Source organism: Chlamydotis macqueenii, chromosome 3 (assembly GCF_036417535.1).
Source record: "Chlamydotis macqueenii isolate bChlMac1 chromosome 3, bChlMac1.mat, whole genome shotgun sequence".
In the NCBI taxonomy this organism is placed as follows: Eukaryota; Metazoa; Chordata; class Aves; order Otidiformes; family Otididae; genus Chlamydotis; species Chlamydotis macqueenii.
In genome coordinates this window covers 20,247,063-20,263,883 of record NC_141558.1, presented here as the reverse complement: position 1 = coordinate 20,263,883, position 16,821 = coordinate 20,247,063, and the positions used below count along the sequence as shown (strand labels likewise).

General features: G+C 35.8%; 1 protein-coding gene across 2 annotated transcripts in view; it reads right to left on the bottom strand.

Annotated features, from left to right (window-relative positions):
* The window catches only part of PXDN (peroxidasin), a 90,414-nt gene that overhangs the window by 29,190 nt on the left and 44,403 nt on the right, over positions 1 to 16,821 (bottom strand). For both annotated transcript variants that reach the window (XM_086744056.1, XM_086744057.1), the window contains 10 exons: positions 15,832 to 15,903; positions 15,190 to 15,261; positions 13,038 to 13,207; positions 11,611 to 11,728; positions 9,325 to 9,494; positions 8,096 to 8,368; positions 6,632 to 6,748; positions 5,258 to 5,416; positions 2,890 to 3,002; positions 1,735 to 1,891 (listed from right to left, as the gene is read on the bottom strand). In XM_086744056.1, coding sequence (XP_086600182.1) covers positions 1,735 to 1,891; positions 2,890 to 3,002; positions 5,258 to 5,416; positions 6,632 to 6,748; positions 8,096 to 8,368; positions 9,325 to 9,494; positions 11,611 to 11,728; positions 13,038 to 13,207; positions 15,190 to 15,261; positions 15,832 to 15,903 — 1,421 coding nt within the window. The remainder of the gene's footprint in view (positions 1 to 1,734; positions 1,892 to 2,889; positions 3,003 to 5,257; positions 5,417 to 6,631; positions 6,749 to 8,095; positions 8,369 to 9,324; positions 9,495 to 11,610; positions 11,729 to 13,037; positions 13,208 to 15,189; positions 15,262 to 15,831; positions 15,904 to 16,821) is intronic.

Here is a 16,821-nt window from a genome sequence, read left to right as displayed (position 1 = left end):
AACGTAATCCAGATACATCCTACCTTAAACTTAATCCAGAGACTCTTACAAAACAACAGAAAAGGATAGAAGAGAATGGCAAAAGTGTCTTTAAAATATTATAGCCAGCAAAACTTGCCCCCCTGCTTCTATATGCTTGCCTTTCTTTATTCTTTCTCAATGTCAAGAAAAGATTTTTGTGCATTAGGAACATTCATAAAACATTAACTTTTTTTAAAAGAAACATTTATATGCAAGTTTTTAGGCATTTCTGGCTGTGCCATTATTAATACTGTCCAGACAGCAAGTATCCAGTATTTATGATCTGTCCACTTGTCCTCCTTGCTTCTCTGACAGCTTCATTTTTATAGCAACCATAAAGAAACAGTATCTGATATTCCACTAGTTTTAAGGAGAAACATCATTTACCAGTTCAGAATGAACGCAGATTAATCAAGGGTAGTTTCACTAATTTTAGGTTTATTGATGCTACAGTTTACAAGAAAAATAACCATATCACAATTAAATATTGCAGATTAGCTAGCACCAAGTTCTGTAGTTTCCTCATTTCAGCAGATGAGAGTGAGCAGTTCACATCTGCACTAAGTGAATGAAACTGATGTGCAGTGGGGTTACAGTTCAATTCGTGGTTTCATTTTTCAGAGCTCTTATTGGTTTGAGATCTGGCTAATCTTTTCTTCTTTTTTAAAACAAAAAACTTTTTTTCCTGTGCATCTCCAGAGTAACCAAGATTAACTGATTTTTATAGACTTTTTCATTTGCAGACTTCATATATGTATTTTTGCTAGAGAAGGGGATAGACTGACAGTCTACTAAAAGCAACTTAAACCAGGGAACATCATCGTTTTATTAACACCATGTGATTGATATCATGGTAATCAATAGATTAGAAAAAACACTGATATATATTTATTAATTTACTTAACAAAATATAGAACATCAGATATAACACTGCAAAATAATATCCAATATGTTAAAGAATCACTGCTCAATACTAATTTTTCAATTATACAAAAATATCTCCTCATATTTTCTTCTAAAAGACAAAAAAAATCAGTTTCCTTAATATATTCAATCAAAATGAGTCTGAAAAATCAGCAGCTTCACTGCGTAAGTCAGAAAAGCATTAGGGTCAATCTGTGCAACAAAGTTATTTCCTTAGCCTCTTTGGCTGCTTTATTAATAATTATTACGTATTAATAATTGATAACTATTATTTGCCATTATTACTTTCAAATTAATTAGAATAAACTCAAATATTCTCATTTTCTTTATGTTTTCTCCTTTAGCCTCTTAAGATTATTATCACTTTCCTAAATCTTTTCACAATGGTTGCAGCCTAATTTTCAACCAAGTGGTCTAAGTGCCCCTTTAAAGGTGCCACAGGACTTTTTGTAAAGTTAACCCTAAAGATTAGATTGTGTATTCAACTAGCAAATTCTAATAGGTCAAAATAATATCTCAAGAGGAAAGTAGTATGACTGACTGGACTGTTTGTTTTGAAGCTTAACTCCTAGAGACATTTTGGCTGATGTATTCCCATCCTACTCACATGTGTGCAGATTGTTGTCTAAATTAAATGAAGAGAAAAAAAGAGAGAGTATTATAAGAGAAGAAGAAAAATACGAATAAAAGAAGGAATTTAACATTTGATTAACTTTTTCGCATCTTACAAATTAAGATTATTAGTTTTATTCTAATTGCTAACTCATACCTCTGTTTCATACACCTTACCGTTAACACTAAGCACCATACTAACAGAGGAGTATCCTATGGTATTCCGGGCAACGCATTCATATCGACCTTCATCAGCTGTTCCAACATCGCGAATGGTAAGAAATCCCTCTGGACTAACATGAAATTTTCCACTCTCAGTTACCTGTACTCCATCCTGCAGCAAAGCACAATGGTTAGTTATTCTGAACACTCTTTGTTTTCAAATCTGAATTTTTGTCTTCTTTTTCCTCTTTTATTTTTACATTTTATTTTATACTTCTATTGTGTATGCCAAGGTAATAATCAAATAGATTTAGATAAACATATAAAAAACTCACACAGTCATGTAGACAGAAGGAATTACTTGCGTGTACTTTTAAAAGTAAATAAATACACTGTATAATTTAGAAGTACTCCTTATTATAAATCAAAGTATTTTAATAGTTATAGGTACTCACTACATAAAATTTAAGACCCTAAAATAAGATAGCACCTCTTGAGAACATATATATTTGATGTTACTCAAAATCAACCAACTAAAAAAGATGTCAAGAGTTTTATATGCATTAATTCTTCACGTGCCACAGCACATTTAGAAGCAACTTAAGGTACGTTAAGGTACCTATTCTAATGCTTGCTAGTTGGAGACAAGAAGATAATCAGGAAAATTGAAGATCAGTATTAGCAACCCATTAATTCACCAGTAACTCTGGTAATAAGTCTACCTGGTAGTTTGATATAACAATTATTGCACCAATGGAAATCAAAGCCACAGAGAGGTTACCAAGCAGTTACCAAAGCATGTCCTGGTTAAAGCGTCAACCTAACAGTGTCAAAAGGCTCAGCAATACAATATCTTTTTATTGCTTTGTACCTATAATATCATTGAAAGTGCAACTATTAACAGGGTATTCGCACTGAACTGTCACTAAAATACATAGGCCTGAATTTTAGCTGGTCTATATAACAATTTGCACAACCATATATATATATTTTAATACACATAAAATTCAGGTTTGGTATCTATAGACACGCTCTGTATTAAAGATTTGTTGACTGAACTTCAGGTAGTGTTTTCAGACACCAGAGCAAACAATATGCAGTTTAAATAGCAAGTTATGGAGAGACGAAAGGCCACTGCCTTTCTGCCACCACCAAACAAACACCTAGTACCTTATTCCACGTAATTACTGGCTCTGGCTCCCCTTGAGCGCTGCACGGGATCTGCACATTCGTGCCAACCTCCACCGTCATGTCACTGGGAACGCTGGCAAACACAGGAGTCACTAAAAAAACAAATGACACACTGAGAAGGTTCAAAATACAACTTGTGCAAAAGACAATCTAAAATGAGGTCAGCAGTGTTTACTTTTTTCAGTTACCCACCATTTCTTAATCTATAACCCTATTCTGTCTGCAAGTTTTTAGTTGCTTCTAAGTTTGTCTTAGAGATAAATTTCCTTATTCCTGATGTCTGCTTCAGGTTCATTTTTAAATATTCTTAACTTCTAACAAAACAGGCTACTAGTTGCCACAAGCACTTAAGTTCTGTGAATAAAAGCTCTGAAAAAAATTTCCGTGAATAGCTAAATCTGAATAAAGTTACTAGAATTAATATCCCACCCACTTCTGTCATTTTTTTAAGTTCTCATTTTTTAAATAGGAACAACAGAGATTTCTTAGATGACAAAAGCAAAACTTTTCACAACTTATTCAACTTTGATATCCCCAGCCCAACTTGTGGAGGTGCTAAGCCTTCACAGAGCTCCTACCTCCCCGACACCAGTGAGCCCTACTCCTCAAAACATAAAAAAAAATCACCTTCAATTTTAAGGACACAGGGCACACAGTTACCTAAACCCAGTGTGAATAAAACAAACACATTTTTTAATGGGACCAGAAACTGTTTCAAATAAGGCATCCAGAGGCAGGCATCCAGCACGGGGAGGCAAGAGAGTCTGTCTCTGTGGATGTGAGCCATGTCATGCCAGCAAACAGACCTAGACCATTAAACTGTGTTCATTAGCACAGATTTAGCCACAGTGACCACTGACTAGACATTTCTCAGATGAACAGTCCTTTTGTTAGAAGCTCAAAAGAAGAAGTTTTCTTTTCTTGCATAATTGAAAATAGCATTGCAATGAATGTATGGAGGACTCCAATTTCAGGCTGCATATGAAGCCTTCAATCTTGTATTTGCTATCTTTTGGTGACTGGATTTTGCAACCCCAGTTACACAAAAATAATTGTATTAAACTTTGTTCAAGTTCAGTGAAGTTCAACACAGCTGAAAGGCTATAAAAATTTTAAAATTGAGTTTTGTTTTATGGAATTTTAGTCAACAATTTTAGAGAGGTAAAAAAACCCCCAAACATCGCAATTTTGACAAATCCATCTCCCAGTACTATTAAAAACTAAGAAAAGTCAATGGTATTTTTTCTGACAAACATCTAAGCTCAGGAAGACATCTGAGCCCCTTGCACTAAAATACAGTTTAAAATGAGGTCGCTAACAATAAATGCTTTGAATTAAATATTTAATCTCCTAGAATTTAGTTAAACACCAAAGTACTTAACTAAATAATATGTATTAGTATGATTATAATTAATCCTAGAAGTAGCTTACTTAGAATTCACTTGAAGAAAAGCATAGGAAAAATTGAGTGGTGGGTTTTTTGGTTTGGGGGATTTTTTTGGTGTATCTGCTTATTTTAAGTATAAGGACTGACTTTTCATTGTTAAGGCCACACTGCTGTTGTAAAATAAAGTGTTCTGTTTCTGAACATCAACATTATGTTAACAACACTGTTTAGTTAAGAGCATAGAGTCTTATAAAAAACTAGACTTTTCACAAAACAAAATATATTCCCAAGCACAGAAATGCTTGTAGCAAACCTCCATTCTTTACAAAAAAAGACTAAATCCGATAAATCTCTTTCACAGAAGACAGACTGTTCTACAGGAATGATATTCTGTACAAATACTGATAGGTATCCATACATGTTATTTATTTAAAAAAACACCTGGAATCTAAAAATACAAATACTCAGACATAACTATCAGAAATGTGAAATCTTAGCAATACTTGAACAGCAAGTTTTTTAAACAACAAAAGACATAGCCTCATTTTAACAAGCTCTTATCAAAAAAGGCCATGTTTAGTTGTAAGCTTATGTAGTCTCTAAGTAACTTTGAACAAAGTATATCAGGGCACACTGTCCCACGTGCTTAATTTATAAAAACTAATAAGACACCTTATAATTCAAAACCAGCAACTTAAAATCATTGTAAAATGCAGCAAAAGTCCTGAAGATAAACCAAAGCACTATTCAAGCTCTGTTTCAAAAGCTGTTTTAATTCTAAACAAAGATAAACTACCTAATATTAACACTTTGTGCCATCAAAAATAACTAATTCTCAATCTTACATTTTAGGAAAAAAAAAATCAAACACAGTGCTGTGTATTTTAGTGTAAGCTTAAATCTTTTTTTTTTTTTTTTTTTTTTTTTTTTTTTCCCAGCAGCTGTACATGGAGAACATACCTCTAGGCTGTACGGTCAGGTATACGACAATTCGCTGAGATCCAATAATGTTGACAGCTTGGCATTCATACTGTCCCTGGTCGTGCAGAGCAACTCTGGAAATCCTTAGGGTTCCAGAGGATAAAACTAAGTGTCTTCTGTCAACAGACAACTGGCCTCCTGAAACACAGAGCAAGAGCATTTGCTATTTATAGCAGTGCAGAACAAAGTCCCTTTGTGTCGGAAAATGGGAAATCCAGAAGATTTTAAATTTGATAAAAATTGGAAAAAAATAAAGTCTCTTAAAAAAACAAAAAAGGTTGAAACCTTTACTTCGCAGAAGATAAACATACAAAGCAAACAAAACATACATATGCACACAATCATAATCCTGATCTCTTCTCTGTTTGTGGTAGAAATAAATATTTTCTTTTAAGGACCATGATAAAGCATTCGAATGAGAAGGCATCGTAAGAACACCACCAACAGGTATTACTGTTGGTAATTCCTATTTCATATTATTGCCATGTGTGTAAGACACAATTAATCTCATCTATCTAGGCCATCTAGAGAATCCATAGAAACAGACACATGGGCCTGAAAATATGGAATAAATAAAAATGAAATACAAGGCACAATAGTGTCTGTACCCTGTTCTTCCTTTCTGGACATTTCAATTGATTGTAGCAATCTTGGCAGAGGGAGAAAAAGGGACATTTTCAGCATCTAAATGATTAAGAGTTTGTTAAAAATCTGCTTTATCTACCACAATTTAAAAGTTCCTAAGAGTTGTTTTGCCTGCTAGAGCTATTTCATTTGATTCAATTGGAATACTTACTTACTGATAAAACATCCACTACACTATTTCTTCGTACTGGATTTGGCATAATGCCTTTACAGCCACAACGTGATAAAACAGTCAGCAGAGTGCACCCCAGTGTTCCTATGAATCCACATTAAGTGACAGAAATGCCATTATATGGATGCCCTTTACAGGTTGGACTGTTCTGGTTTCTGAAGAAAGAACATCCTACCTAACTTCAGATTTCCAGTTAATGACAGTCACCTCCATTTCTTCTGCAGTAAACCGGCAGTGATAGGTATTGCCAGACATGATTTGTCTATTTCTTAAACACCTATTATTAGGAATCTATTATGGAGACATATGTTTTAGTGACTCTTTTTCATTTAATAATGAAAAATGTTTGGGCAGCTAGTTTCTGTGGGACATCTTGCTTTTTCTAGCTAAAGCAGAAAGAGAGTTTTTTCTTAACTCTTTCCTTCAGAGACTGAAGCATCCAAACAAATACATGCAATTCCTTTCAAAGCATTAGTGATCCAAAATGACAGCTAAACTATTCTAGCAATTTAACAGTAAAAATGGATTACACTTACCTCCTTTAGTCCAGGCAATAACAGGCTGGGGATAGCCTTGCGCTTCACAAGGGAAGTCAACAGTTTGTCCCTCAATCACTGTTTTGTCTTGAGGAGTGACAGTAAACTGAGGTAGAGCTACAGAAGAGAAAATAAAGTGGTTTAAAAAAAACAAGTAAAAAATGCATGACTGTCTGAAATGACAGTGACTTGAAGATCTCATATTTGTGGGAAAAGAAATGCTAATAGGAATGTTTTATATTGTGACTGGTATAGGGCAGCCACTTGTGCAACATTAACATCTCCCTCACAACCTGCTCCTGGTGTCAGTGAAGGCCTCTGGGATCTACTGCCATAGATCCAAAATAAGAGTTACGGTAAGACTTGTAGAATCAAACACAGAGTCTTTCCTGGATTAAAAATACCTCCTTCTCTTTCTCTCAAAAATTCTCAGCTAAATTGTGAAGAAAATGCAGTGTAGTCAAAACAATCCTGAGTTGCTTGTTCTCTTCTTTACATAAAAGGAAAGCAGTGAGTGGAGTGTCAGCCAATTTCTGCAGTAACATCATGGCATTATCAGTGTGAGAAGTAATGTGTTCAGCTAGCAAAACACAATCATCCATTAGTGAATAACAAATGAACAAGATACATGGACAAGTTGTTTTGTACAGCTTTAAAAACTGAACTCATTAACAAAGCATTTGCAACCTAAACTGTTTGCCAACTAGAGATCTTAACATGAGAACAGAAAGAAACTTTAACAAATTTAAAGGTTACTCAGAATGTTTTGCAAATAAAAGTCCCAGCATGAAAACATTTGCAAAAAAAAAAAATTCTTCATATATATAGGAGGCTTTTGATATATTGTTCTTGACATACTTTATATTCATACTATCGACACACAATGCCAAAATTATTGTGATCACAGTCAGTTACAGTATTTTGGCTTTTGTTTTACAGAAAAGCTATGCTAACACCTCAGCTGGCAGAGTGACAGTTTCCATGAAACTCAGTAGAAAATATTCCCACATTCACTGAAGTGTCTACAAAAGAAAGCAGTACAGATCTGCACTCAAATCTCCATTTCTCGTGCTCCAGGCACAAACTCTAATCTCTAGGATTGTTGCCTGTTACAGAAAATAAATGAATCCCCCTCCCCCCCACAAAATTTGTCACTGTATGTTTATTCCTATAGGCAAACAAAACATAAGAAATAAACATTTCAAAACACCAATGATTAACTTCTGAGAATAATCAATAAAACCGAACTTTCAGGGAATTAGTATGTAGTATCTTGCTCTGAGTGAAATGGATAGCAACTTTCCTATGGACTACACTAGAATAATGTAATTAAAAGAAAAAAAAACTTATGATTTTAGTTCAGTTCTGACAATTCAGAGAAAAAGACAAAACTACACAATTTAAAGTAATATACTCTTCCTACTATGTTTTACAGCATGCCACTCCTAGTCGAACATTACTTACCTTGGACTATGATGTATGCAGTCGCATGGATATTATCTATGCTGTTAGTTGCAAAACAGGTATATTCGCCACTGTCCTCCTGCTTCACATTTTGTATGTAAAGTCCTCCTGATGGAGTTATCGTGACACGAGGGTCACTTGGTAAAGGGGTTCTGTCTCCTTTGGTCCAGGTAATCCGTGGCTGAGGGTGCCCAGTTGCGCTGCACTCCAAGGTAACGCTCTCTCCAACTAGCACTTCGGTATTTTGCGGGTGAATCACAAAACTTGGCCGGGCTGTGAGAAAAGAGCAATGCCTAAATATGACTTTTAGCTCACATAGCACTAATTTTTCTGAATATCGCAATAGTTTGGGGAATCTAATTTTTTTTTTTAACAGCTCTGTTCCAACATACTTCTAATCTTGATGCAAACTCTGCCTTGCTTTAAGCCTAACCCAACTGCAGACACTTATGACTATCAATAGATAAAAAAAATAAAAGCTTATATAATTGCACTGATGTTTTCTCTTAACTCACATTAAAACAATTTTCAGACATTTCCTTCTCATCTGCTGATCTCTTTATAAAGGTTTGTTCAGAGGTATAGACAATGAGACCCAGAAAACAAACTGGCTAAAAAATTGCCGTAAGCACACAAGAAGACAAAACAGATTAAGCTACATTTTAGCAACACTTCCCAACTACATTGTGTGCATTGCAGTGACATTTTAAGTTTACCTAATGCTGAGTGTCGAAACAAAATTTTCTCACAGCAAAGTCTGGAATTTAAAAACACTATAGTCCTGAACAGGAATTTAGTGCTTGCAAACACGAAGCATTGGCTAGACAGAGATTCAGGCTAAAAAACTCCTGAGCAAGGATGGCTGCACAGGGTGTGCCAAAGCTTTTATGAGTGGCCTGTTTGGAAGCCTGTGGTTTTCAGGTATCCAGGGAGAACATTACTGCACTGAGCAATGTTGCAATGCAACAGTCTCTTTTCCTAACCCTTCTACAAACAGCCTACACTGCTGTCATCAGAAATGTATACTACAATAAATACATTAATTAACTGGTTGATTTGCATTTTTGTTCTAGGGATACTATAACTTCATGATCTAGTTCTTAAGATGACCAAGTACAAGAAATCTATGTGTCAAGAACATGCAAGAGCCAAAACATCTTATTTTCAGCAATCTCATCATCAAAACACTTCTCTATCTAAATTCAAAATTCTGACTCATTGTTCTTTACCTGGTGACTCAAAGTATCTAAGAGTAACTTCCTGAGTTTTCACTTCTCCAGCCACATTTTTTGCCATGCACTGGTAAATGCCTTGGTCTGTCTCTTGAGTATTCTGAATCATTAGCGTGCCATCATCTAGCAAGTTTAGACGGGAATCTTCTTTCATACTGAGCTCATTACTGTGAAGAAAAGAATCTGCTGGAGTTAAACCTTGAAATCACAAGCACAGAAAACTGCCAAATAATGAAACCCAAAACATATATGCCAAAATATCTTGGGGGGTGGAGGGGAAGTTTTACTGTGCTAAGTAAAATAATAGAACTTTTAGTTTTCTCCTAAAGAGAAGAAGAGGAGGAAAAACAAAAAATGAACCAATTTTACTTATGCAAGTATTACATCTTCAAAATGAAAAGCCAAAATCTTTTTATGAGTAAAAGTTTACAGGAAAAAAAAGAGAAGGAAATACACATATCTGGACTCATTTTCTTTTAAGGCTGTTCTAACTGGCAAATCAATGTAAAATGTTTCCGCTGGAAGCATATAGTGTAAGTTCAACACTCAAGATTTTTTTCTACTAGGAGAGGGGTTAGTTGCTATAAAAGCAACTCTCTGTCTGGATTGCTTGAGGACCACTAATGATAATTTATATAATTGTAGTTTGTACTGGCTTGAAATGTAAGTTAAGATCAGGTTTTCAGGCTATGTCATGGATATATTTCTGTGATACTAACTAGGAACAGTTAGGGGGTTTTATTAAAGGAACTGTTTCTCACTCCTTTCCTCACTACATGATAAAGAAAGCACAGAGCAGGGATGAGATCTCACCCCCTATTGTACAAAACCCAGCCTGACTGCTGATCTATTCAACATACTGTTCAACAGGTCAACGGCTTTTGACTGAAATCTTGCCATATTCAACTACCTTGCAAAGAGCTTTGCTCTCATTCATGCAGCCAGGAAACAAGCCAGAGTCAATAATCCCACACCCCAAGCTCAAATTTCTTCTTAAAACTCTTTCATATGTGTATTCTGAATACATGTTTTCTTTGTTTATTACAAAAAGTACATAAGCCAAAGAAAATTTTAATGAAATAATTATACCATACAAGTTCAAGGCTCTGCTCTTGACATACTCCATAAACGCTGCATCCCTGCTGAACATGGCGTTCTCACTGATATCAGCACAAAGCTGCAGAACCAGGATTTCACGTTGTTCCATTTTATCAGCAACTAACAAACTAAAATGGTTCATTTGCTAATATAAAATGTGAGGGAACATATTTTCCAGATCAGGTTATCCATTTGTATAACAGCATTATTAAGCCAAAGCCTGATTAATCTAGCAGTGAACTCACAATTCACATGTCCATTGTAAACTCACATCAGTTTAAGGGGGGACAATGCGCTGCCACGTGGCTGGTTCAGCTGTGCTGGAGGTAGCCAGGAACTGGGCAGAGCTCAAGCTCTGCAGTAGGCTTGCCCTTGAGCTGCTGAAAGACTCACCTCCTTTACTGGCCCTTCCCTTCATCCTCTAAGCAGTGAAGAGAAGCAGTGGAGGAGGTTGTCCAGAGAGCTTGTGCCACCTCCATCCTCTGAGGCTTTTAAGATTCAACCGGATAAAGTAACCTGCTATGATCCTGCTTTGAGAAGAAGGCTGCACTGGGGTCCTCCCGAGATCCCCTCCAGCCTGAATTACTCTACAGTCCCGTGATATAAGCAGTTGCCTATTCTCCATGTACTGCTCTGAGGAGACAGGAGATTGATATATCTCTCGTCTGGAATGGAGCTACGCCTCAGAGAAAAGCCGCCTTTGAGGAGTTGGGACTCAAGGAAGACTTTCTCTGAAACCTCTTATCCAGCTGGACTCCTTTAAAAAAGTAGCTTTTGCTCTGCCTCAAAATGTAACGCAAACAGACCTGCACAGAGTATGCAAACACTACCAAAACCCACAATCTGCATGTGCAACATACCTATATTGGATTGCCTGGTACTTACGGATTTACAGTTTTACAGGTGTGAGACACTTTGCAGGTATAACTACAGCTGAAAATCTTACCAATAACATCACAGTCATCAATCAATATTTTCTAAAGTTATCAGCACTTAAGTGTTTAGAGTTACTAATAAAACATATATGTGCCATTATTACTTCATATATTTCTCTTAATTATAATGTTTCTGCATCAACTATTTCATATATTAGCATGTAATGCGTGTGGACATGCACCCAGAAATGTCCACACACCCAGACAAACATACGTATGTTAAGATTCTCTCTTCCTCTTCTAAACTTACTTGTTTCGAAGCCAGATAATTTCTGGTTTAGGATTGCCTTCAGCTCTGCAAGTGAAGTACACTGTATTCCCTGAGGTAACGTCCACATCCTGAGGCTCTGATGTAATTCTTGGCCTCTCTGTATCAACAATAAAACGTATAAGGAAGTGTTACTTGTTTTAAAACTACTAAAGAATGGTAAATAAAAAATTTTCCATACACCTTGTAGAAAAATATTTTTCACAAGTGTTTTAACTTAAAATATTTATACGCTTAATCAGGATTAAATGCACTTTTCCGTATGAAAAAGTGACTGCGGGCTTTCTGACCTCCTCCATTGTTCCTTAGGACCTGGAAATGGATTGTACAAAGTTGTATCAGGTTCTAAAGCAGTTGTTTTATTTATTTGAACAGAGACTCAATTTGCTTATGAAGGAAAAACTTTAAAGCAGCAAGCACAAGTGCTGTTTAAAATAACTTCCTCTAGATAAGTATCAGTGCCTAACTTGCCTCCTACAGAACAATTTGTCCAGCTTGCTTCCTACAGTTTCCATATTCAGGCTCCTTAGATGTGTAGAGAGCTGGTAGGATGCCATGTGAACTATTCTTGCACCAAATCTCCTTTTTAGTATCTTTTTTAAGAACCTTGAAGATGCTTACAGTCATAGTTCTCATGATCAGAATTATATCCAACACATAACTAAAAGGATAATTTACTTATTTTATACCTTGGCCTCACCACGTGGCTGGGCAGGCAAATGCCTACAGCTTGATGAGAAATCTGCATTTTGATTTCGGAACAGAAGAGGTGCAGAGCTAAGCCTTTGCACCCCTAAGCTGAAGGAATACAGACAAAGAAAAGGTTTACAATAAAAGTTATTGTCCATTAATCCTTCAGTGACAGAGGATTTCAGTGCCTGTACAGGCTGTTTCTTGTAAGTATAGATGAGTAAAAAAGAAATCCAGTGGCCTGACGCCAGTTCCAATAATATAATTAGTTTTAACAACAAGATCTATGAAATTAGGAGCAACTCTGTATAGCTTCTTTCCTCTCTTTCCATTGTACAGAAGGGAATAAAGAACACCAAACAGTATTAACGTAACACCAAAGACCCTAGCTGACAATCCTTTTATCATCAAAACTGAAATACAAAAAGGAAAAATAAGCTCTTTCTGGATAATCTCATTCAGTTCCTCAATGAGAAATTTCAAAAATGGCTATATTTATTTCATTAAAGATAGGCTGATGGATAAAAGCAATCAGTTCTGCCAGAAGCAGACCAAAACAGAGAAGAAACACAGGGAGATTTCTGGAAATAACTGATATTGACCAGACATGATCAGTGCTCTCGAAGAGAACAGAACAACAAATTCTAACAAAACAAACAAACAAACAAATTAGGTATATTTGGCACATGAAAGAAGCCAGCAGGAAGTGGCAAACCCACCGCAGTTAAGTTCTTCTGGTGTTATTGTGGCCACTGATCTTCCCTGGATCCTTCGTGGATACTCACAGGTAGCTGCTGCTTGAGCGTTACCTGACTCGGCATACGTCTTCAGCAGTTCCGCTAGCCACAGGATTTCACAGTCACAGTGAAGAGCGTTTGAATCCAAACGCCTGCACGAAACAAGAAGCAGCCACAACACCCATTAGCCATCTCCAACTGTTTTGTTAGGATCAAAATGGCTCTGCAATACCAGCAGCATCTTTATCTGTGAACACAGTCAAGGGGCAATATGGAATACAGGGGACAGTTACTTATTTCTATGCATTCTGGTCACCTTTATTACAAAAATGCATATTATTTTTACTGCATGGGCTGAACTGTGTTCAACATAGCAAGCAGCTGAATAACATTTCTTTTTTAACCCCAGCATTCAGTGAATGAATCAGGTTTTATTTAGATGTTATACAAACTTTGCTTAAATAAGGAACTTATTCTCCCCATATTTTTTTCTGTTTAATACTTATTACTGTAGTAACTTCACAACTAATCTGACATTTTTATAACTTCCCGTTTTGCTCATCGTGCAACTGAAGCAAAGACCTACAGTTTTATTTAAGCATTATGCTCATTGAGTCCAGTGGGGCAATAACTTCATAAAATATCTGCCTATTGCAGATAACAAGAACCCATAAATTTTCTTGACTTTCTTTCCAGCAGTGAAGGGCCCTGCACTTTCTGGTGGAGGGTCCTGAAGGACAAAAAAAAACATTAAGCACAGAAATATGTACTATTAAATATAGCTACACATAGATTAGAAATAAAGTTGCATGGCAAAGCAACCTCAGTTTGGTGTATCTTTGGGGGCAGTACAGTTTTTGATCATTTTGTCTTTTACTACTTTTTTAATCCCTTGTACAAATGCCCAGATATTATTTCTTCCCTGTTCTCCTATGAAAAACAGGCAAGAACAAGCAAAACTATTTTTAAAATTACTGTACAAATGCCTCCTAGTATATCAGATGTTACTGGTAGAACTTAAATCCAGAACATGAAAGTCACGATGTGACCTTTAGGGATACGCTGTCCCAGGTCAGACGACAACATGTCAGTCCAGCCCAGTGTCCTGTCCCTCAAATAGCCACTATTAAAACTCCCTTTTACTCAGGCATTATGTGATGAGGCACCCCTTTCTGTTCGCTTGAACTCCACAGGAATTTAAGGGAGGTATAAGTGAAGCAGCTACTACTGGAAGGTGCATACATCATCAAAATATACTTTATTCTGCCTTTTGCCCACAGTTAAAGGTATGGTTCACGACTGCCCTAAACCAGCAGGACCATTTTGCTGTTATGTCCCTTGCGATCTCTTTTCCTGGTAGAGTCGGCGCTGTGACTTGCTGCACAGCACACCCTCGGCCATCCTCCTGGAAAGTGGGGTATGAATGCATGATTGCCTTTCTCAAAATGACAGTCTTGGATAATTTAAAGAATGTTTATCCTAGATCAGTGGAGATCCAAAGTGAGGGACAGAAAACTCTCTGAAAGTCACCTTACTATGGCACTTTTATTGAGTTCAAATTTTCAGATGCTACTGAGGGACTAAGAAGCCTCTAATTTTCCAAGTTAATGGCATTAAAAGAACAACTGGCTTCTGAAGTTGCTTTGAAAAGTAATACTTATATTCTCAAACCACCAAGCACCTTTTTATAACCATGTTTTTATCATCAGATAAGGACAAGTAAAACAATTAAAAGAAAATGCCAAAATAATCAAACATTGAAAGAGATCATAGAAGGATCACCCAGTAAGACATAGAGAAGAGGGAGGAAAACAAACAAACAAACAAAACCAAAAACATACAAAAGAAGGAGCCATGTATATTATTCAGTCTACAAAACAAGATCATACGACTACAAATAATTCCAAGACAGGAAACAAACAAAAGGATTTAGGCAATCACTAAAGACAGTAGTATATGTAGCAATGGTCTCAATCTAGGTATGTAAACACCTGGAGCACAGCTGAGGAAAAACTATTTAATATTTAAAACAATTACACAATGAAAGGTCTTTCAAGGAAGATAAATGTTGCAAGATAAGTATAATTAGATTATTTTAACTTTCTTTACTTCAATAATAATTCCATTTACTTACAGTCTCTTCATAGATTCTAAGTGACTAAATGTTCCAGGAATCAAGTGAGCTATTCTGTTGTTATGCAAAAATCTGTTAAAAAGCACAGAAATATGCACATAATCACTCAGATTTTGACATTTCATTTACATTCTTCTGAAAGTTCTATAAGAGAAAGTAATTTTACAAAATTAAAAAAAAAAAAATGAACCTTTTTCAGAAATTCATTGGCTATTTTTTAAGTGGCCTCCAAGGTGTATTTGGTGTGTCCATATGGGTAAAAAAGAAGCCATAAAAAGACAAAGTAACCAAAAGGAAGGGAGTTCATAAGCATTCAAATGAGAAACTCAAAACAAACAAAAAAGAAAAGTCATAATATAAGTAACATTTATTTTAGGCCAAACACCAATCACAGCTCTCTGGAAAACAGTTTTGCAACAGAAAAATATACCAGAGGCAATACTCACTTCTGCATGCCTCTAAGGTCTGCCTGACCCAAGGTGCTCTTGGCAAAGACTACGTAGTAGTTACAATATAAAATGAAGATTAAAAATAATCTATGGGAATGATAAAAATATTATTTTCCACTTTCAAATATTTGATTTAATTAAAACAAAGCAGCAATCTAACTTGCAAATCTTACCCCAAGAAAAACAAACTTACAGCCTTTCAAGTTTTGGGAGATGGGTAAAGGATTCAGGTTCCAACGTTTCTATTTGATTAAAGTGCAGATACCTGAAAATATGTTAAACAAAAAGAAAAATACTGAAACAGTTTTCTTAATGAAGCTGAAATACTATAAAGTGTTTGTTACTGTTTACACACTGACACATTTAAATGGTGACAGCGAAGCTGTGGCTTAACTTTCTTCTGTTATCATGTGAATCCTGTACTTGAATCTAAGAAACACAAGAGGTGACTAACAAGAAGGGTTTGCAGATTACTACACAGTGTGAGTGTGTGTATGTGTGTCAGTTTGTGTGCCTGTACATGTTTGTGCAACAAAAAAAATAGTTTGCAAACCATTACTTTGGAAATTTGAGATACTAGTTCGAACCCTCTTTTGTCAAGTTCAATTCTCATTAGTATGCATATCTGAAAAAAATATATATGGAAAAAAGAAAATTATTAATTTTTACAGGAAAATGTTGCAAGTTGTTTAGAAAATATGTAAAGTTTCCAGCAGAATAACATTTTTGGTGGGCAATTATTTTCATTGCTATCACATTGAGTGAAAAATTTCAAAAGATGCTGAGAAGTAACCTGCTCTAGTCCCTGAATCCTGGCATTTAAAGCTATGAACGCTCTCAAAAGCCAAACAAATTCCTAACATAAAACCAAGTTTGATTGCACTGCTTTTAGACAAAGGGCTTCCCAGCAACTGGGTTACAATTAACCACCACAGCTGTGCTCTGTTTGATGCTCTGTTGATGCTTATGTAAGCTATTAATATTACACAGCAACAAATATTACACAGCTGTTAATCCTGTAAAACCGAAAAGGTCTAACATAACAAGATAATTAACTAGATGATTAATCTGTAACTGATGTGAAAATGGACCGCAAAGGCAGGCTTATTCCAGTCTTGACTAGGTTGTGGAGGTACTCCATAACCTTGCAGATGATAAGAAGACTTAATTGGTAAGACTTGCA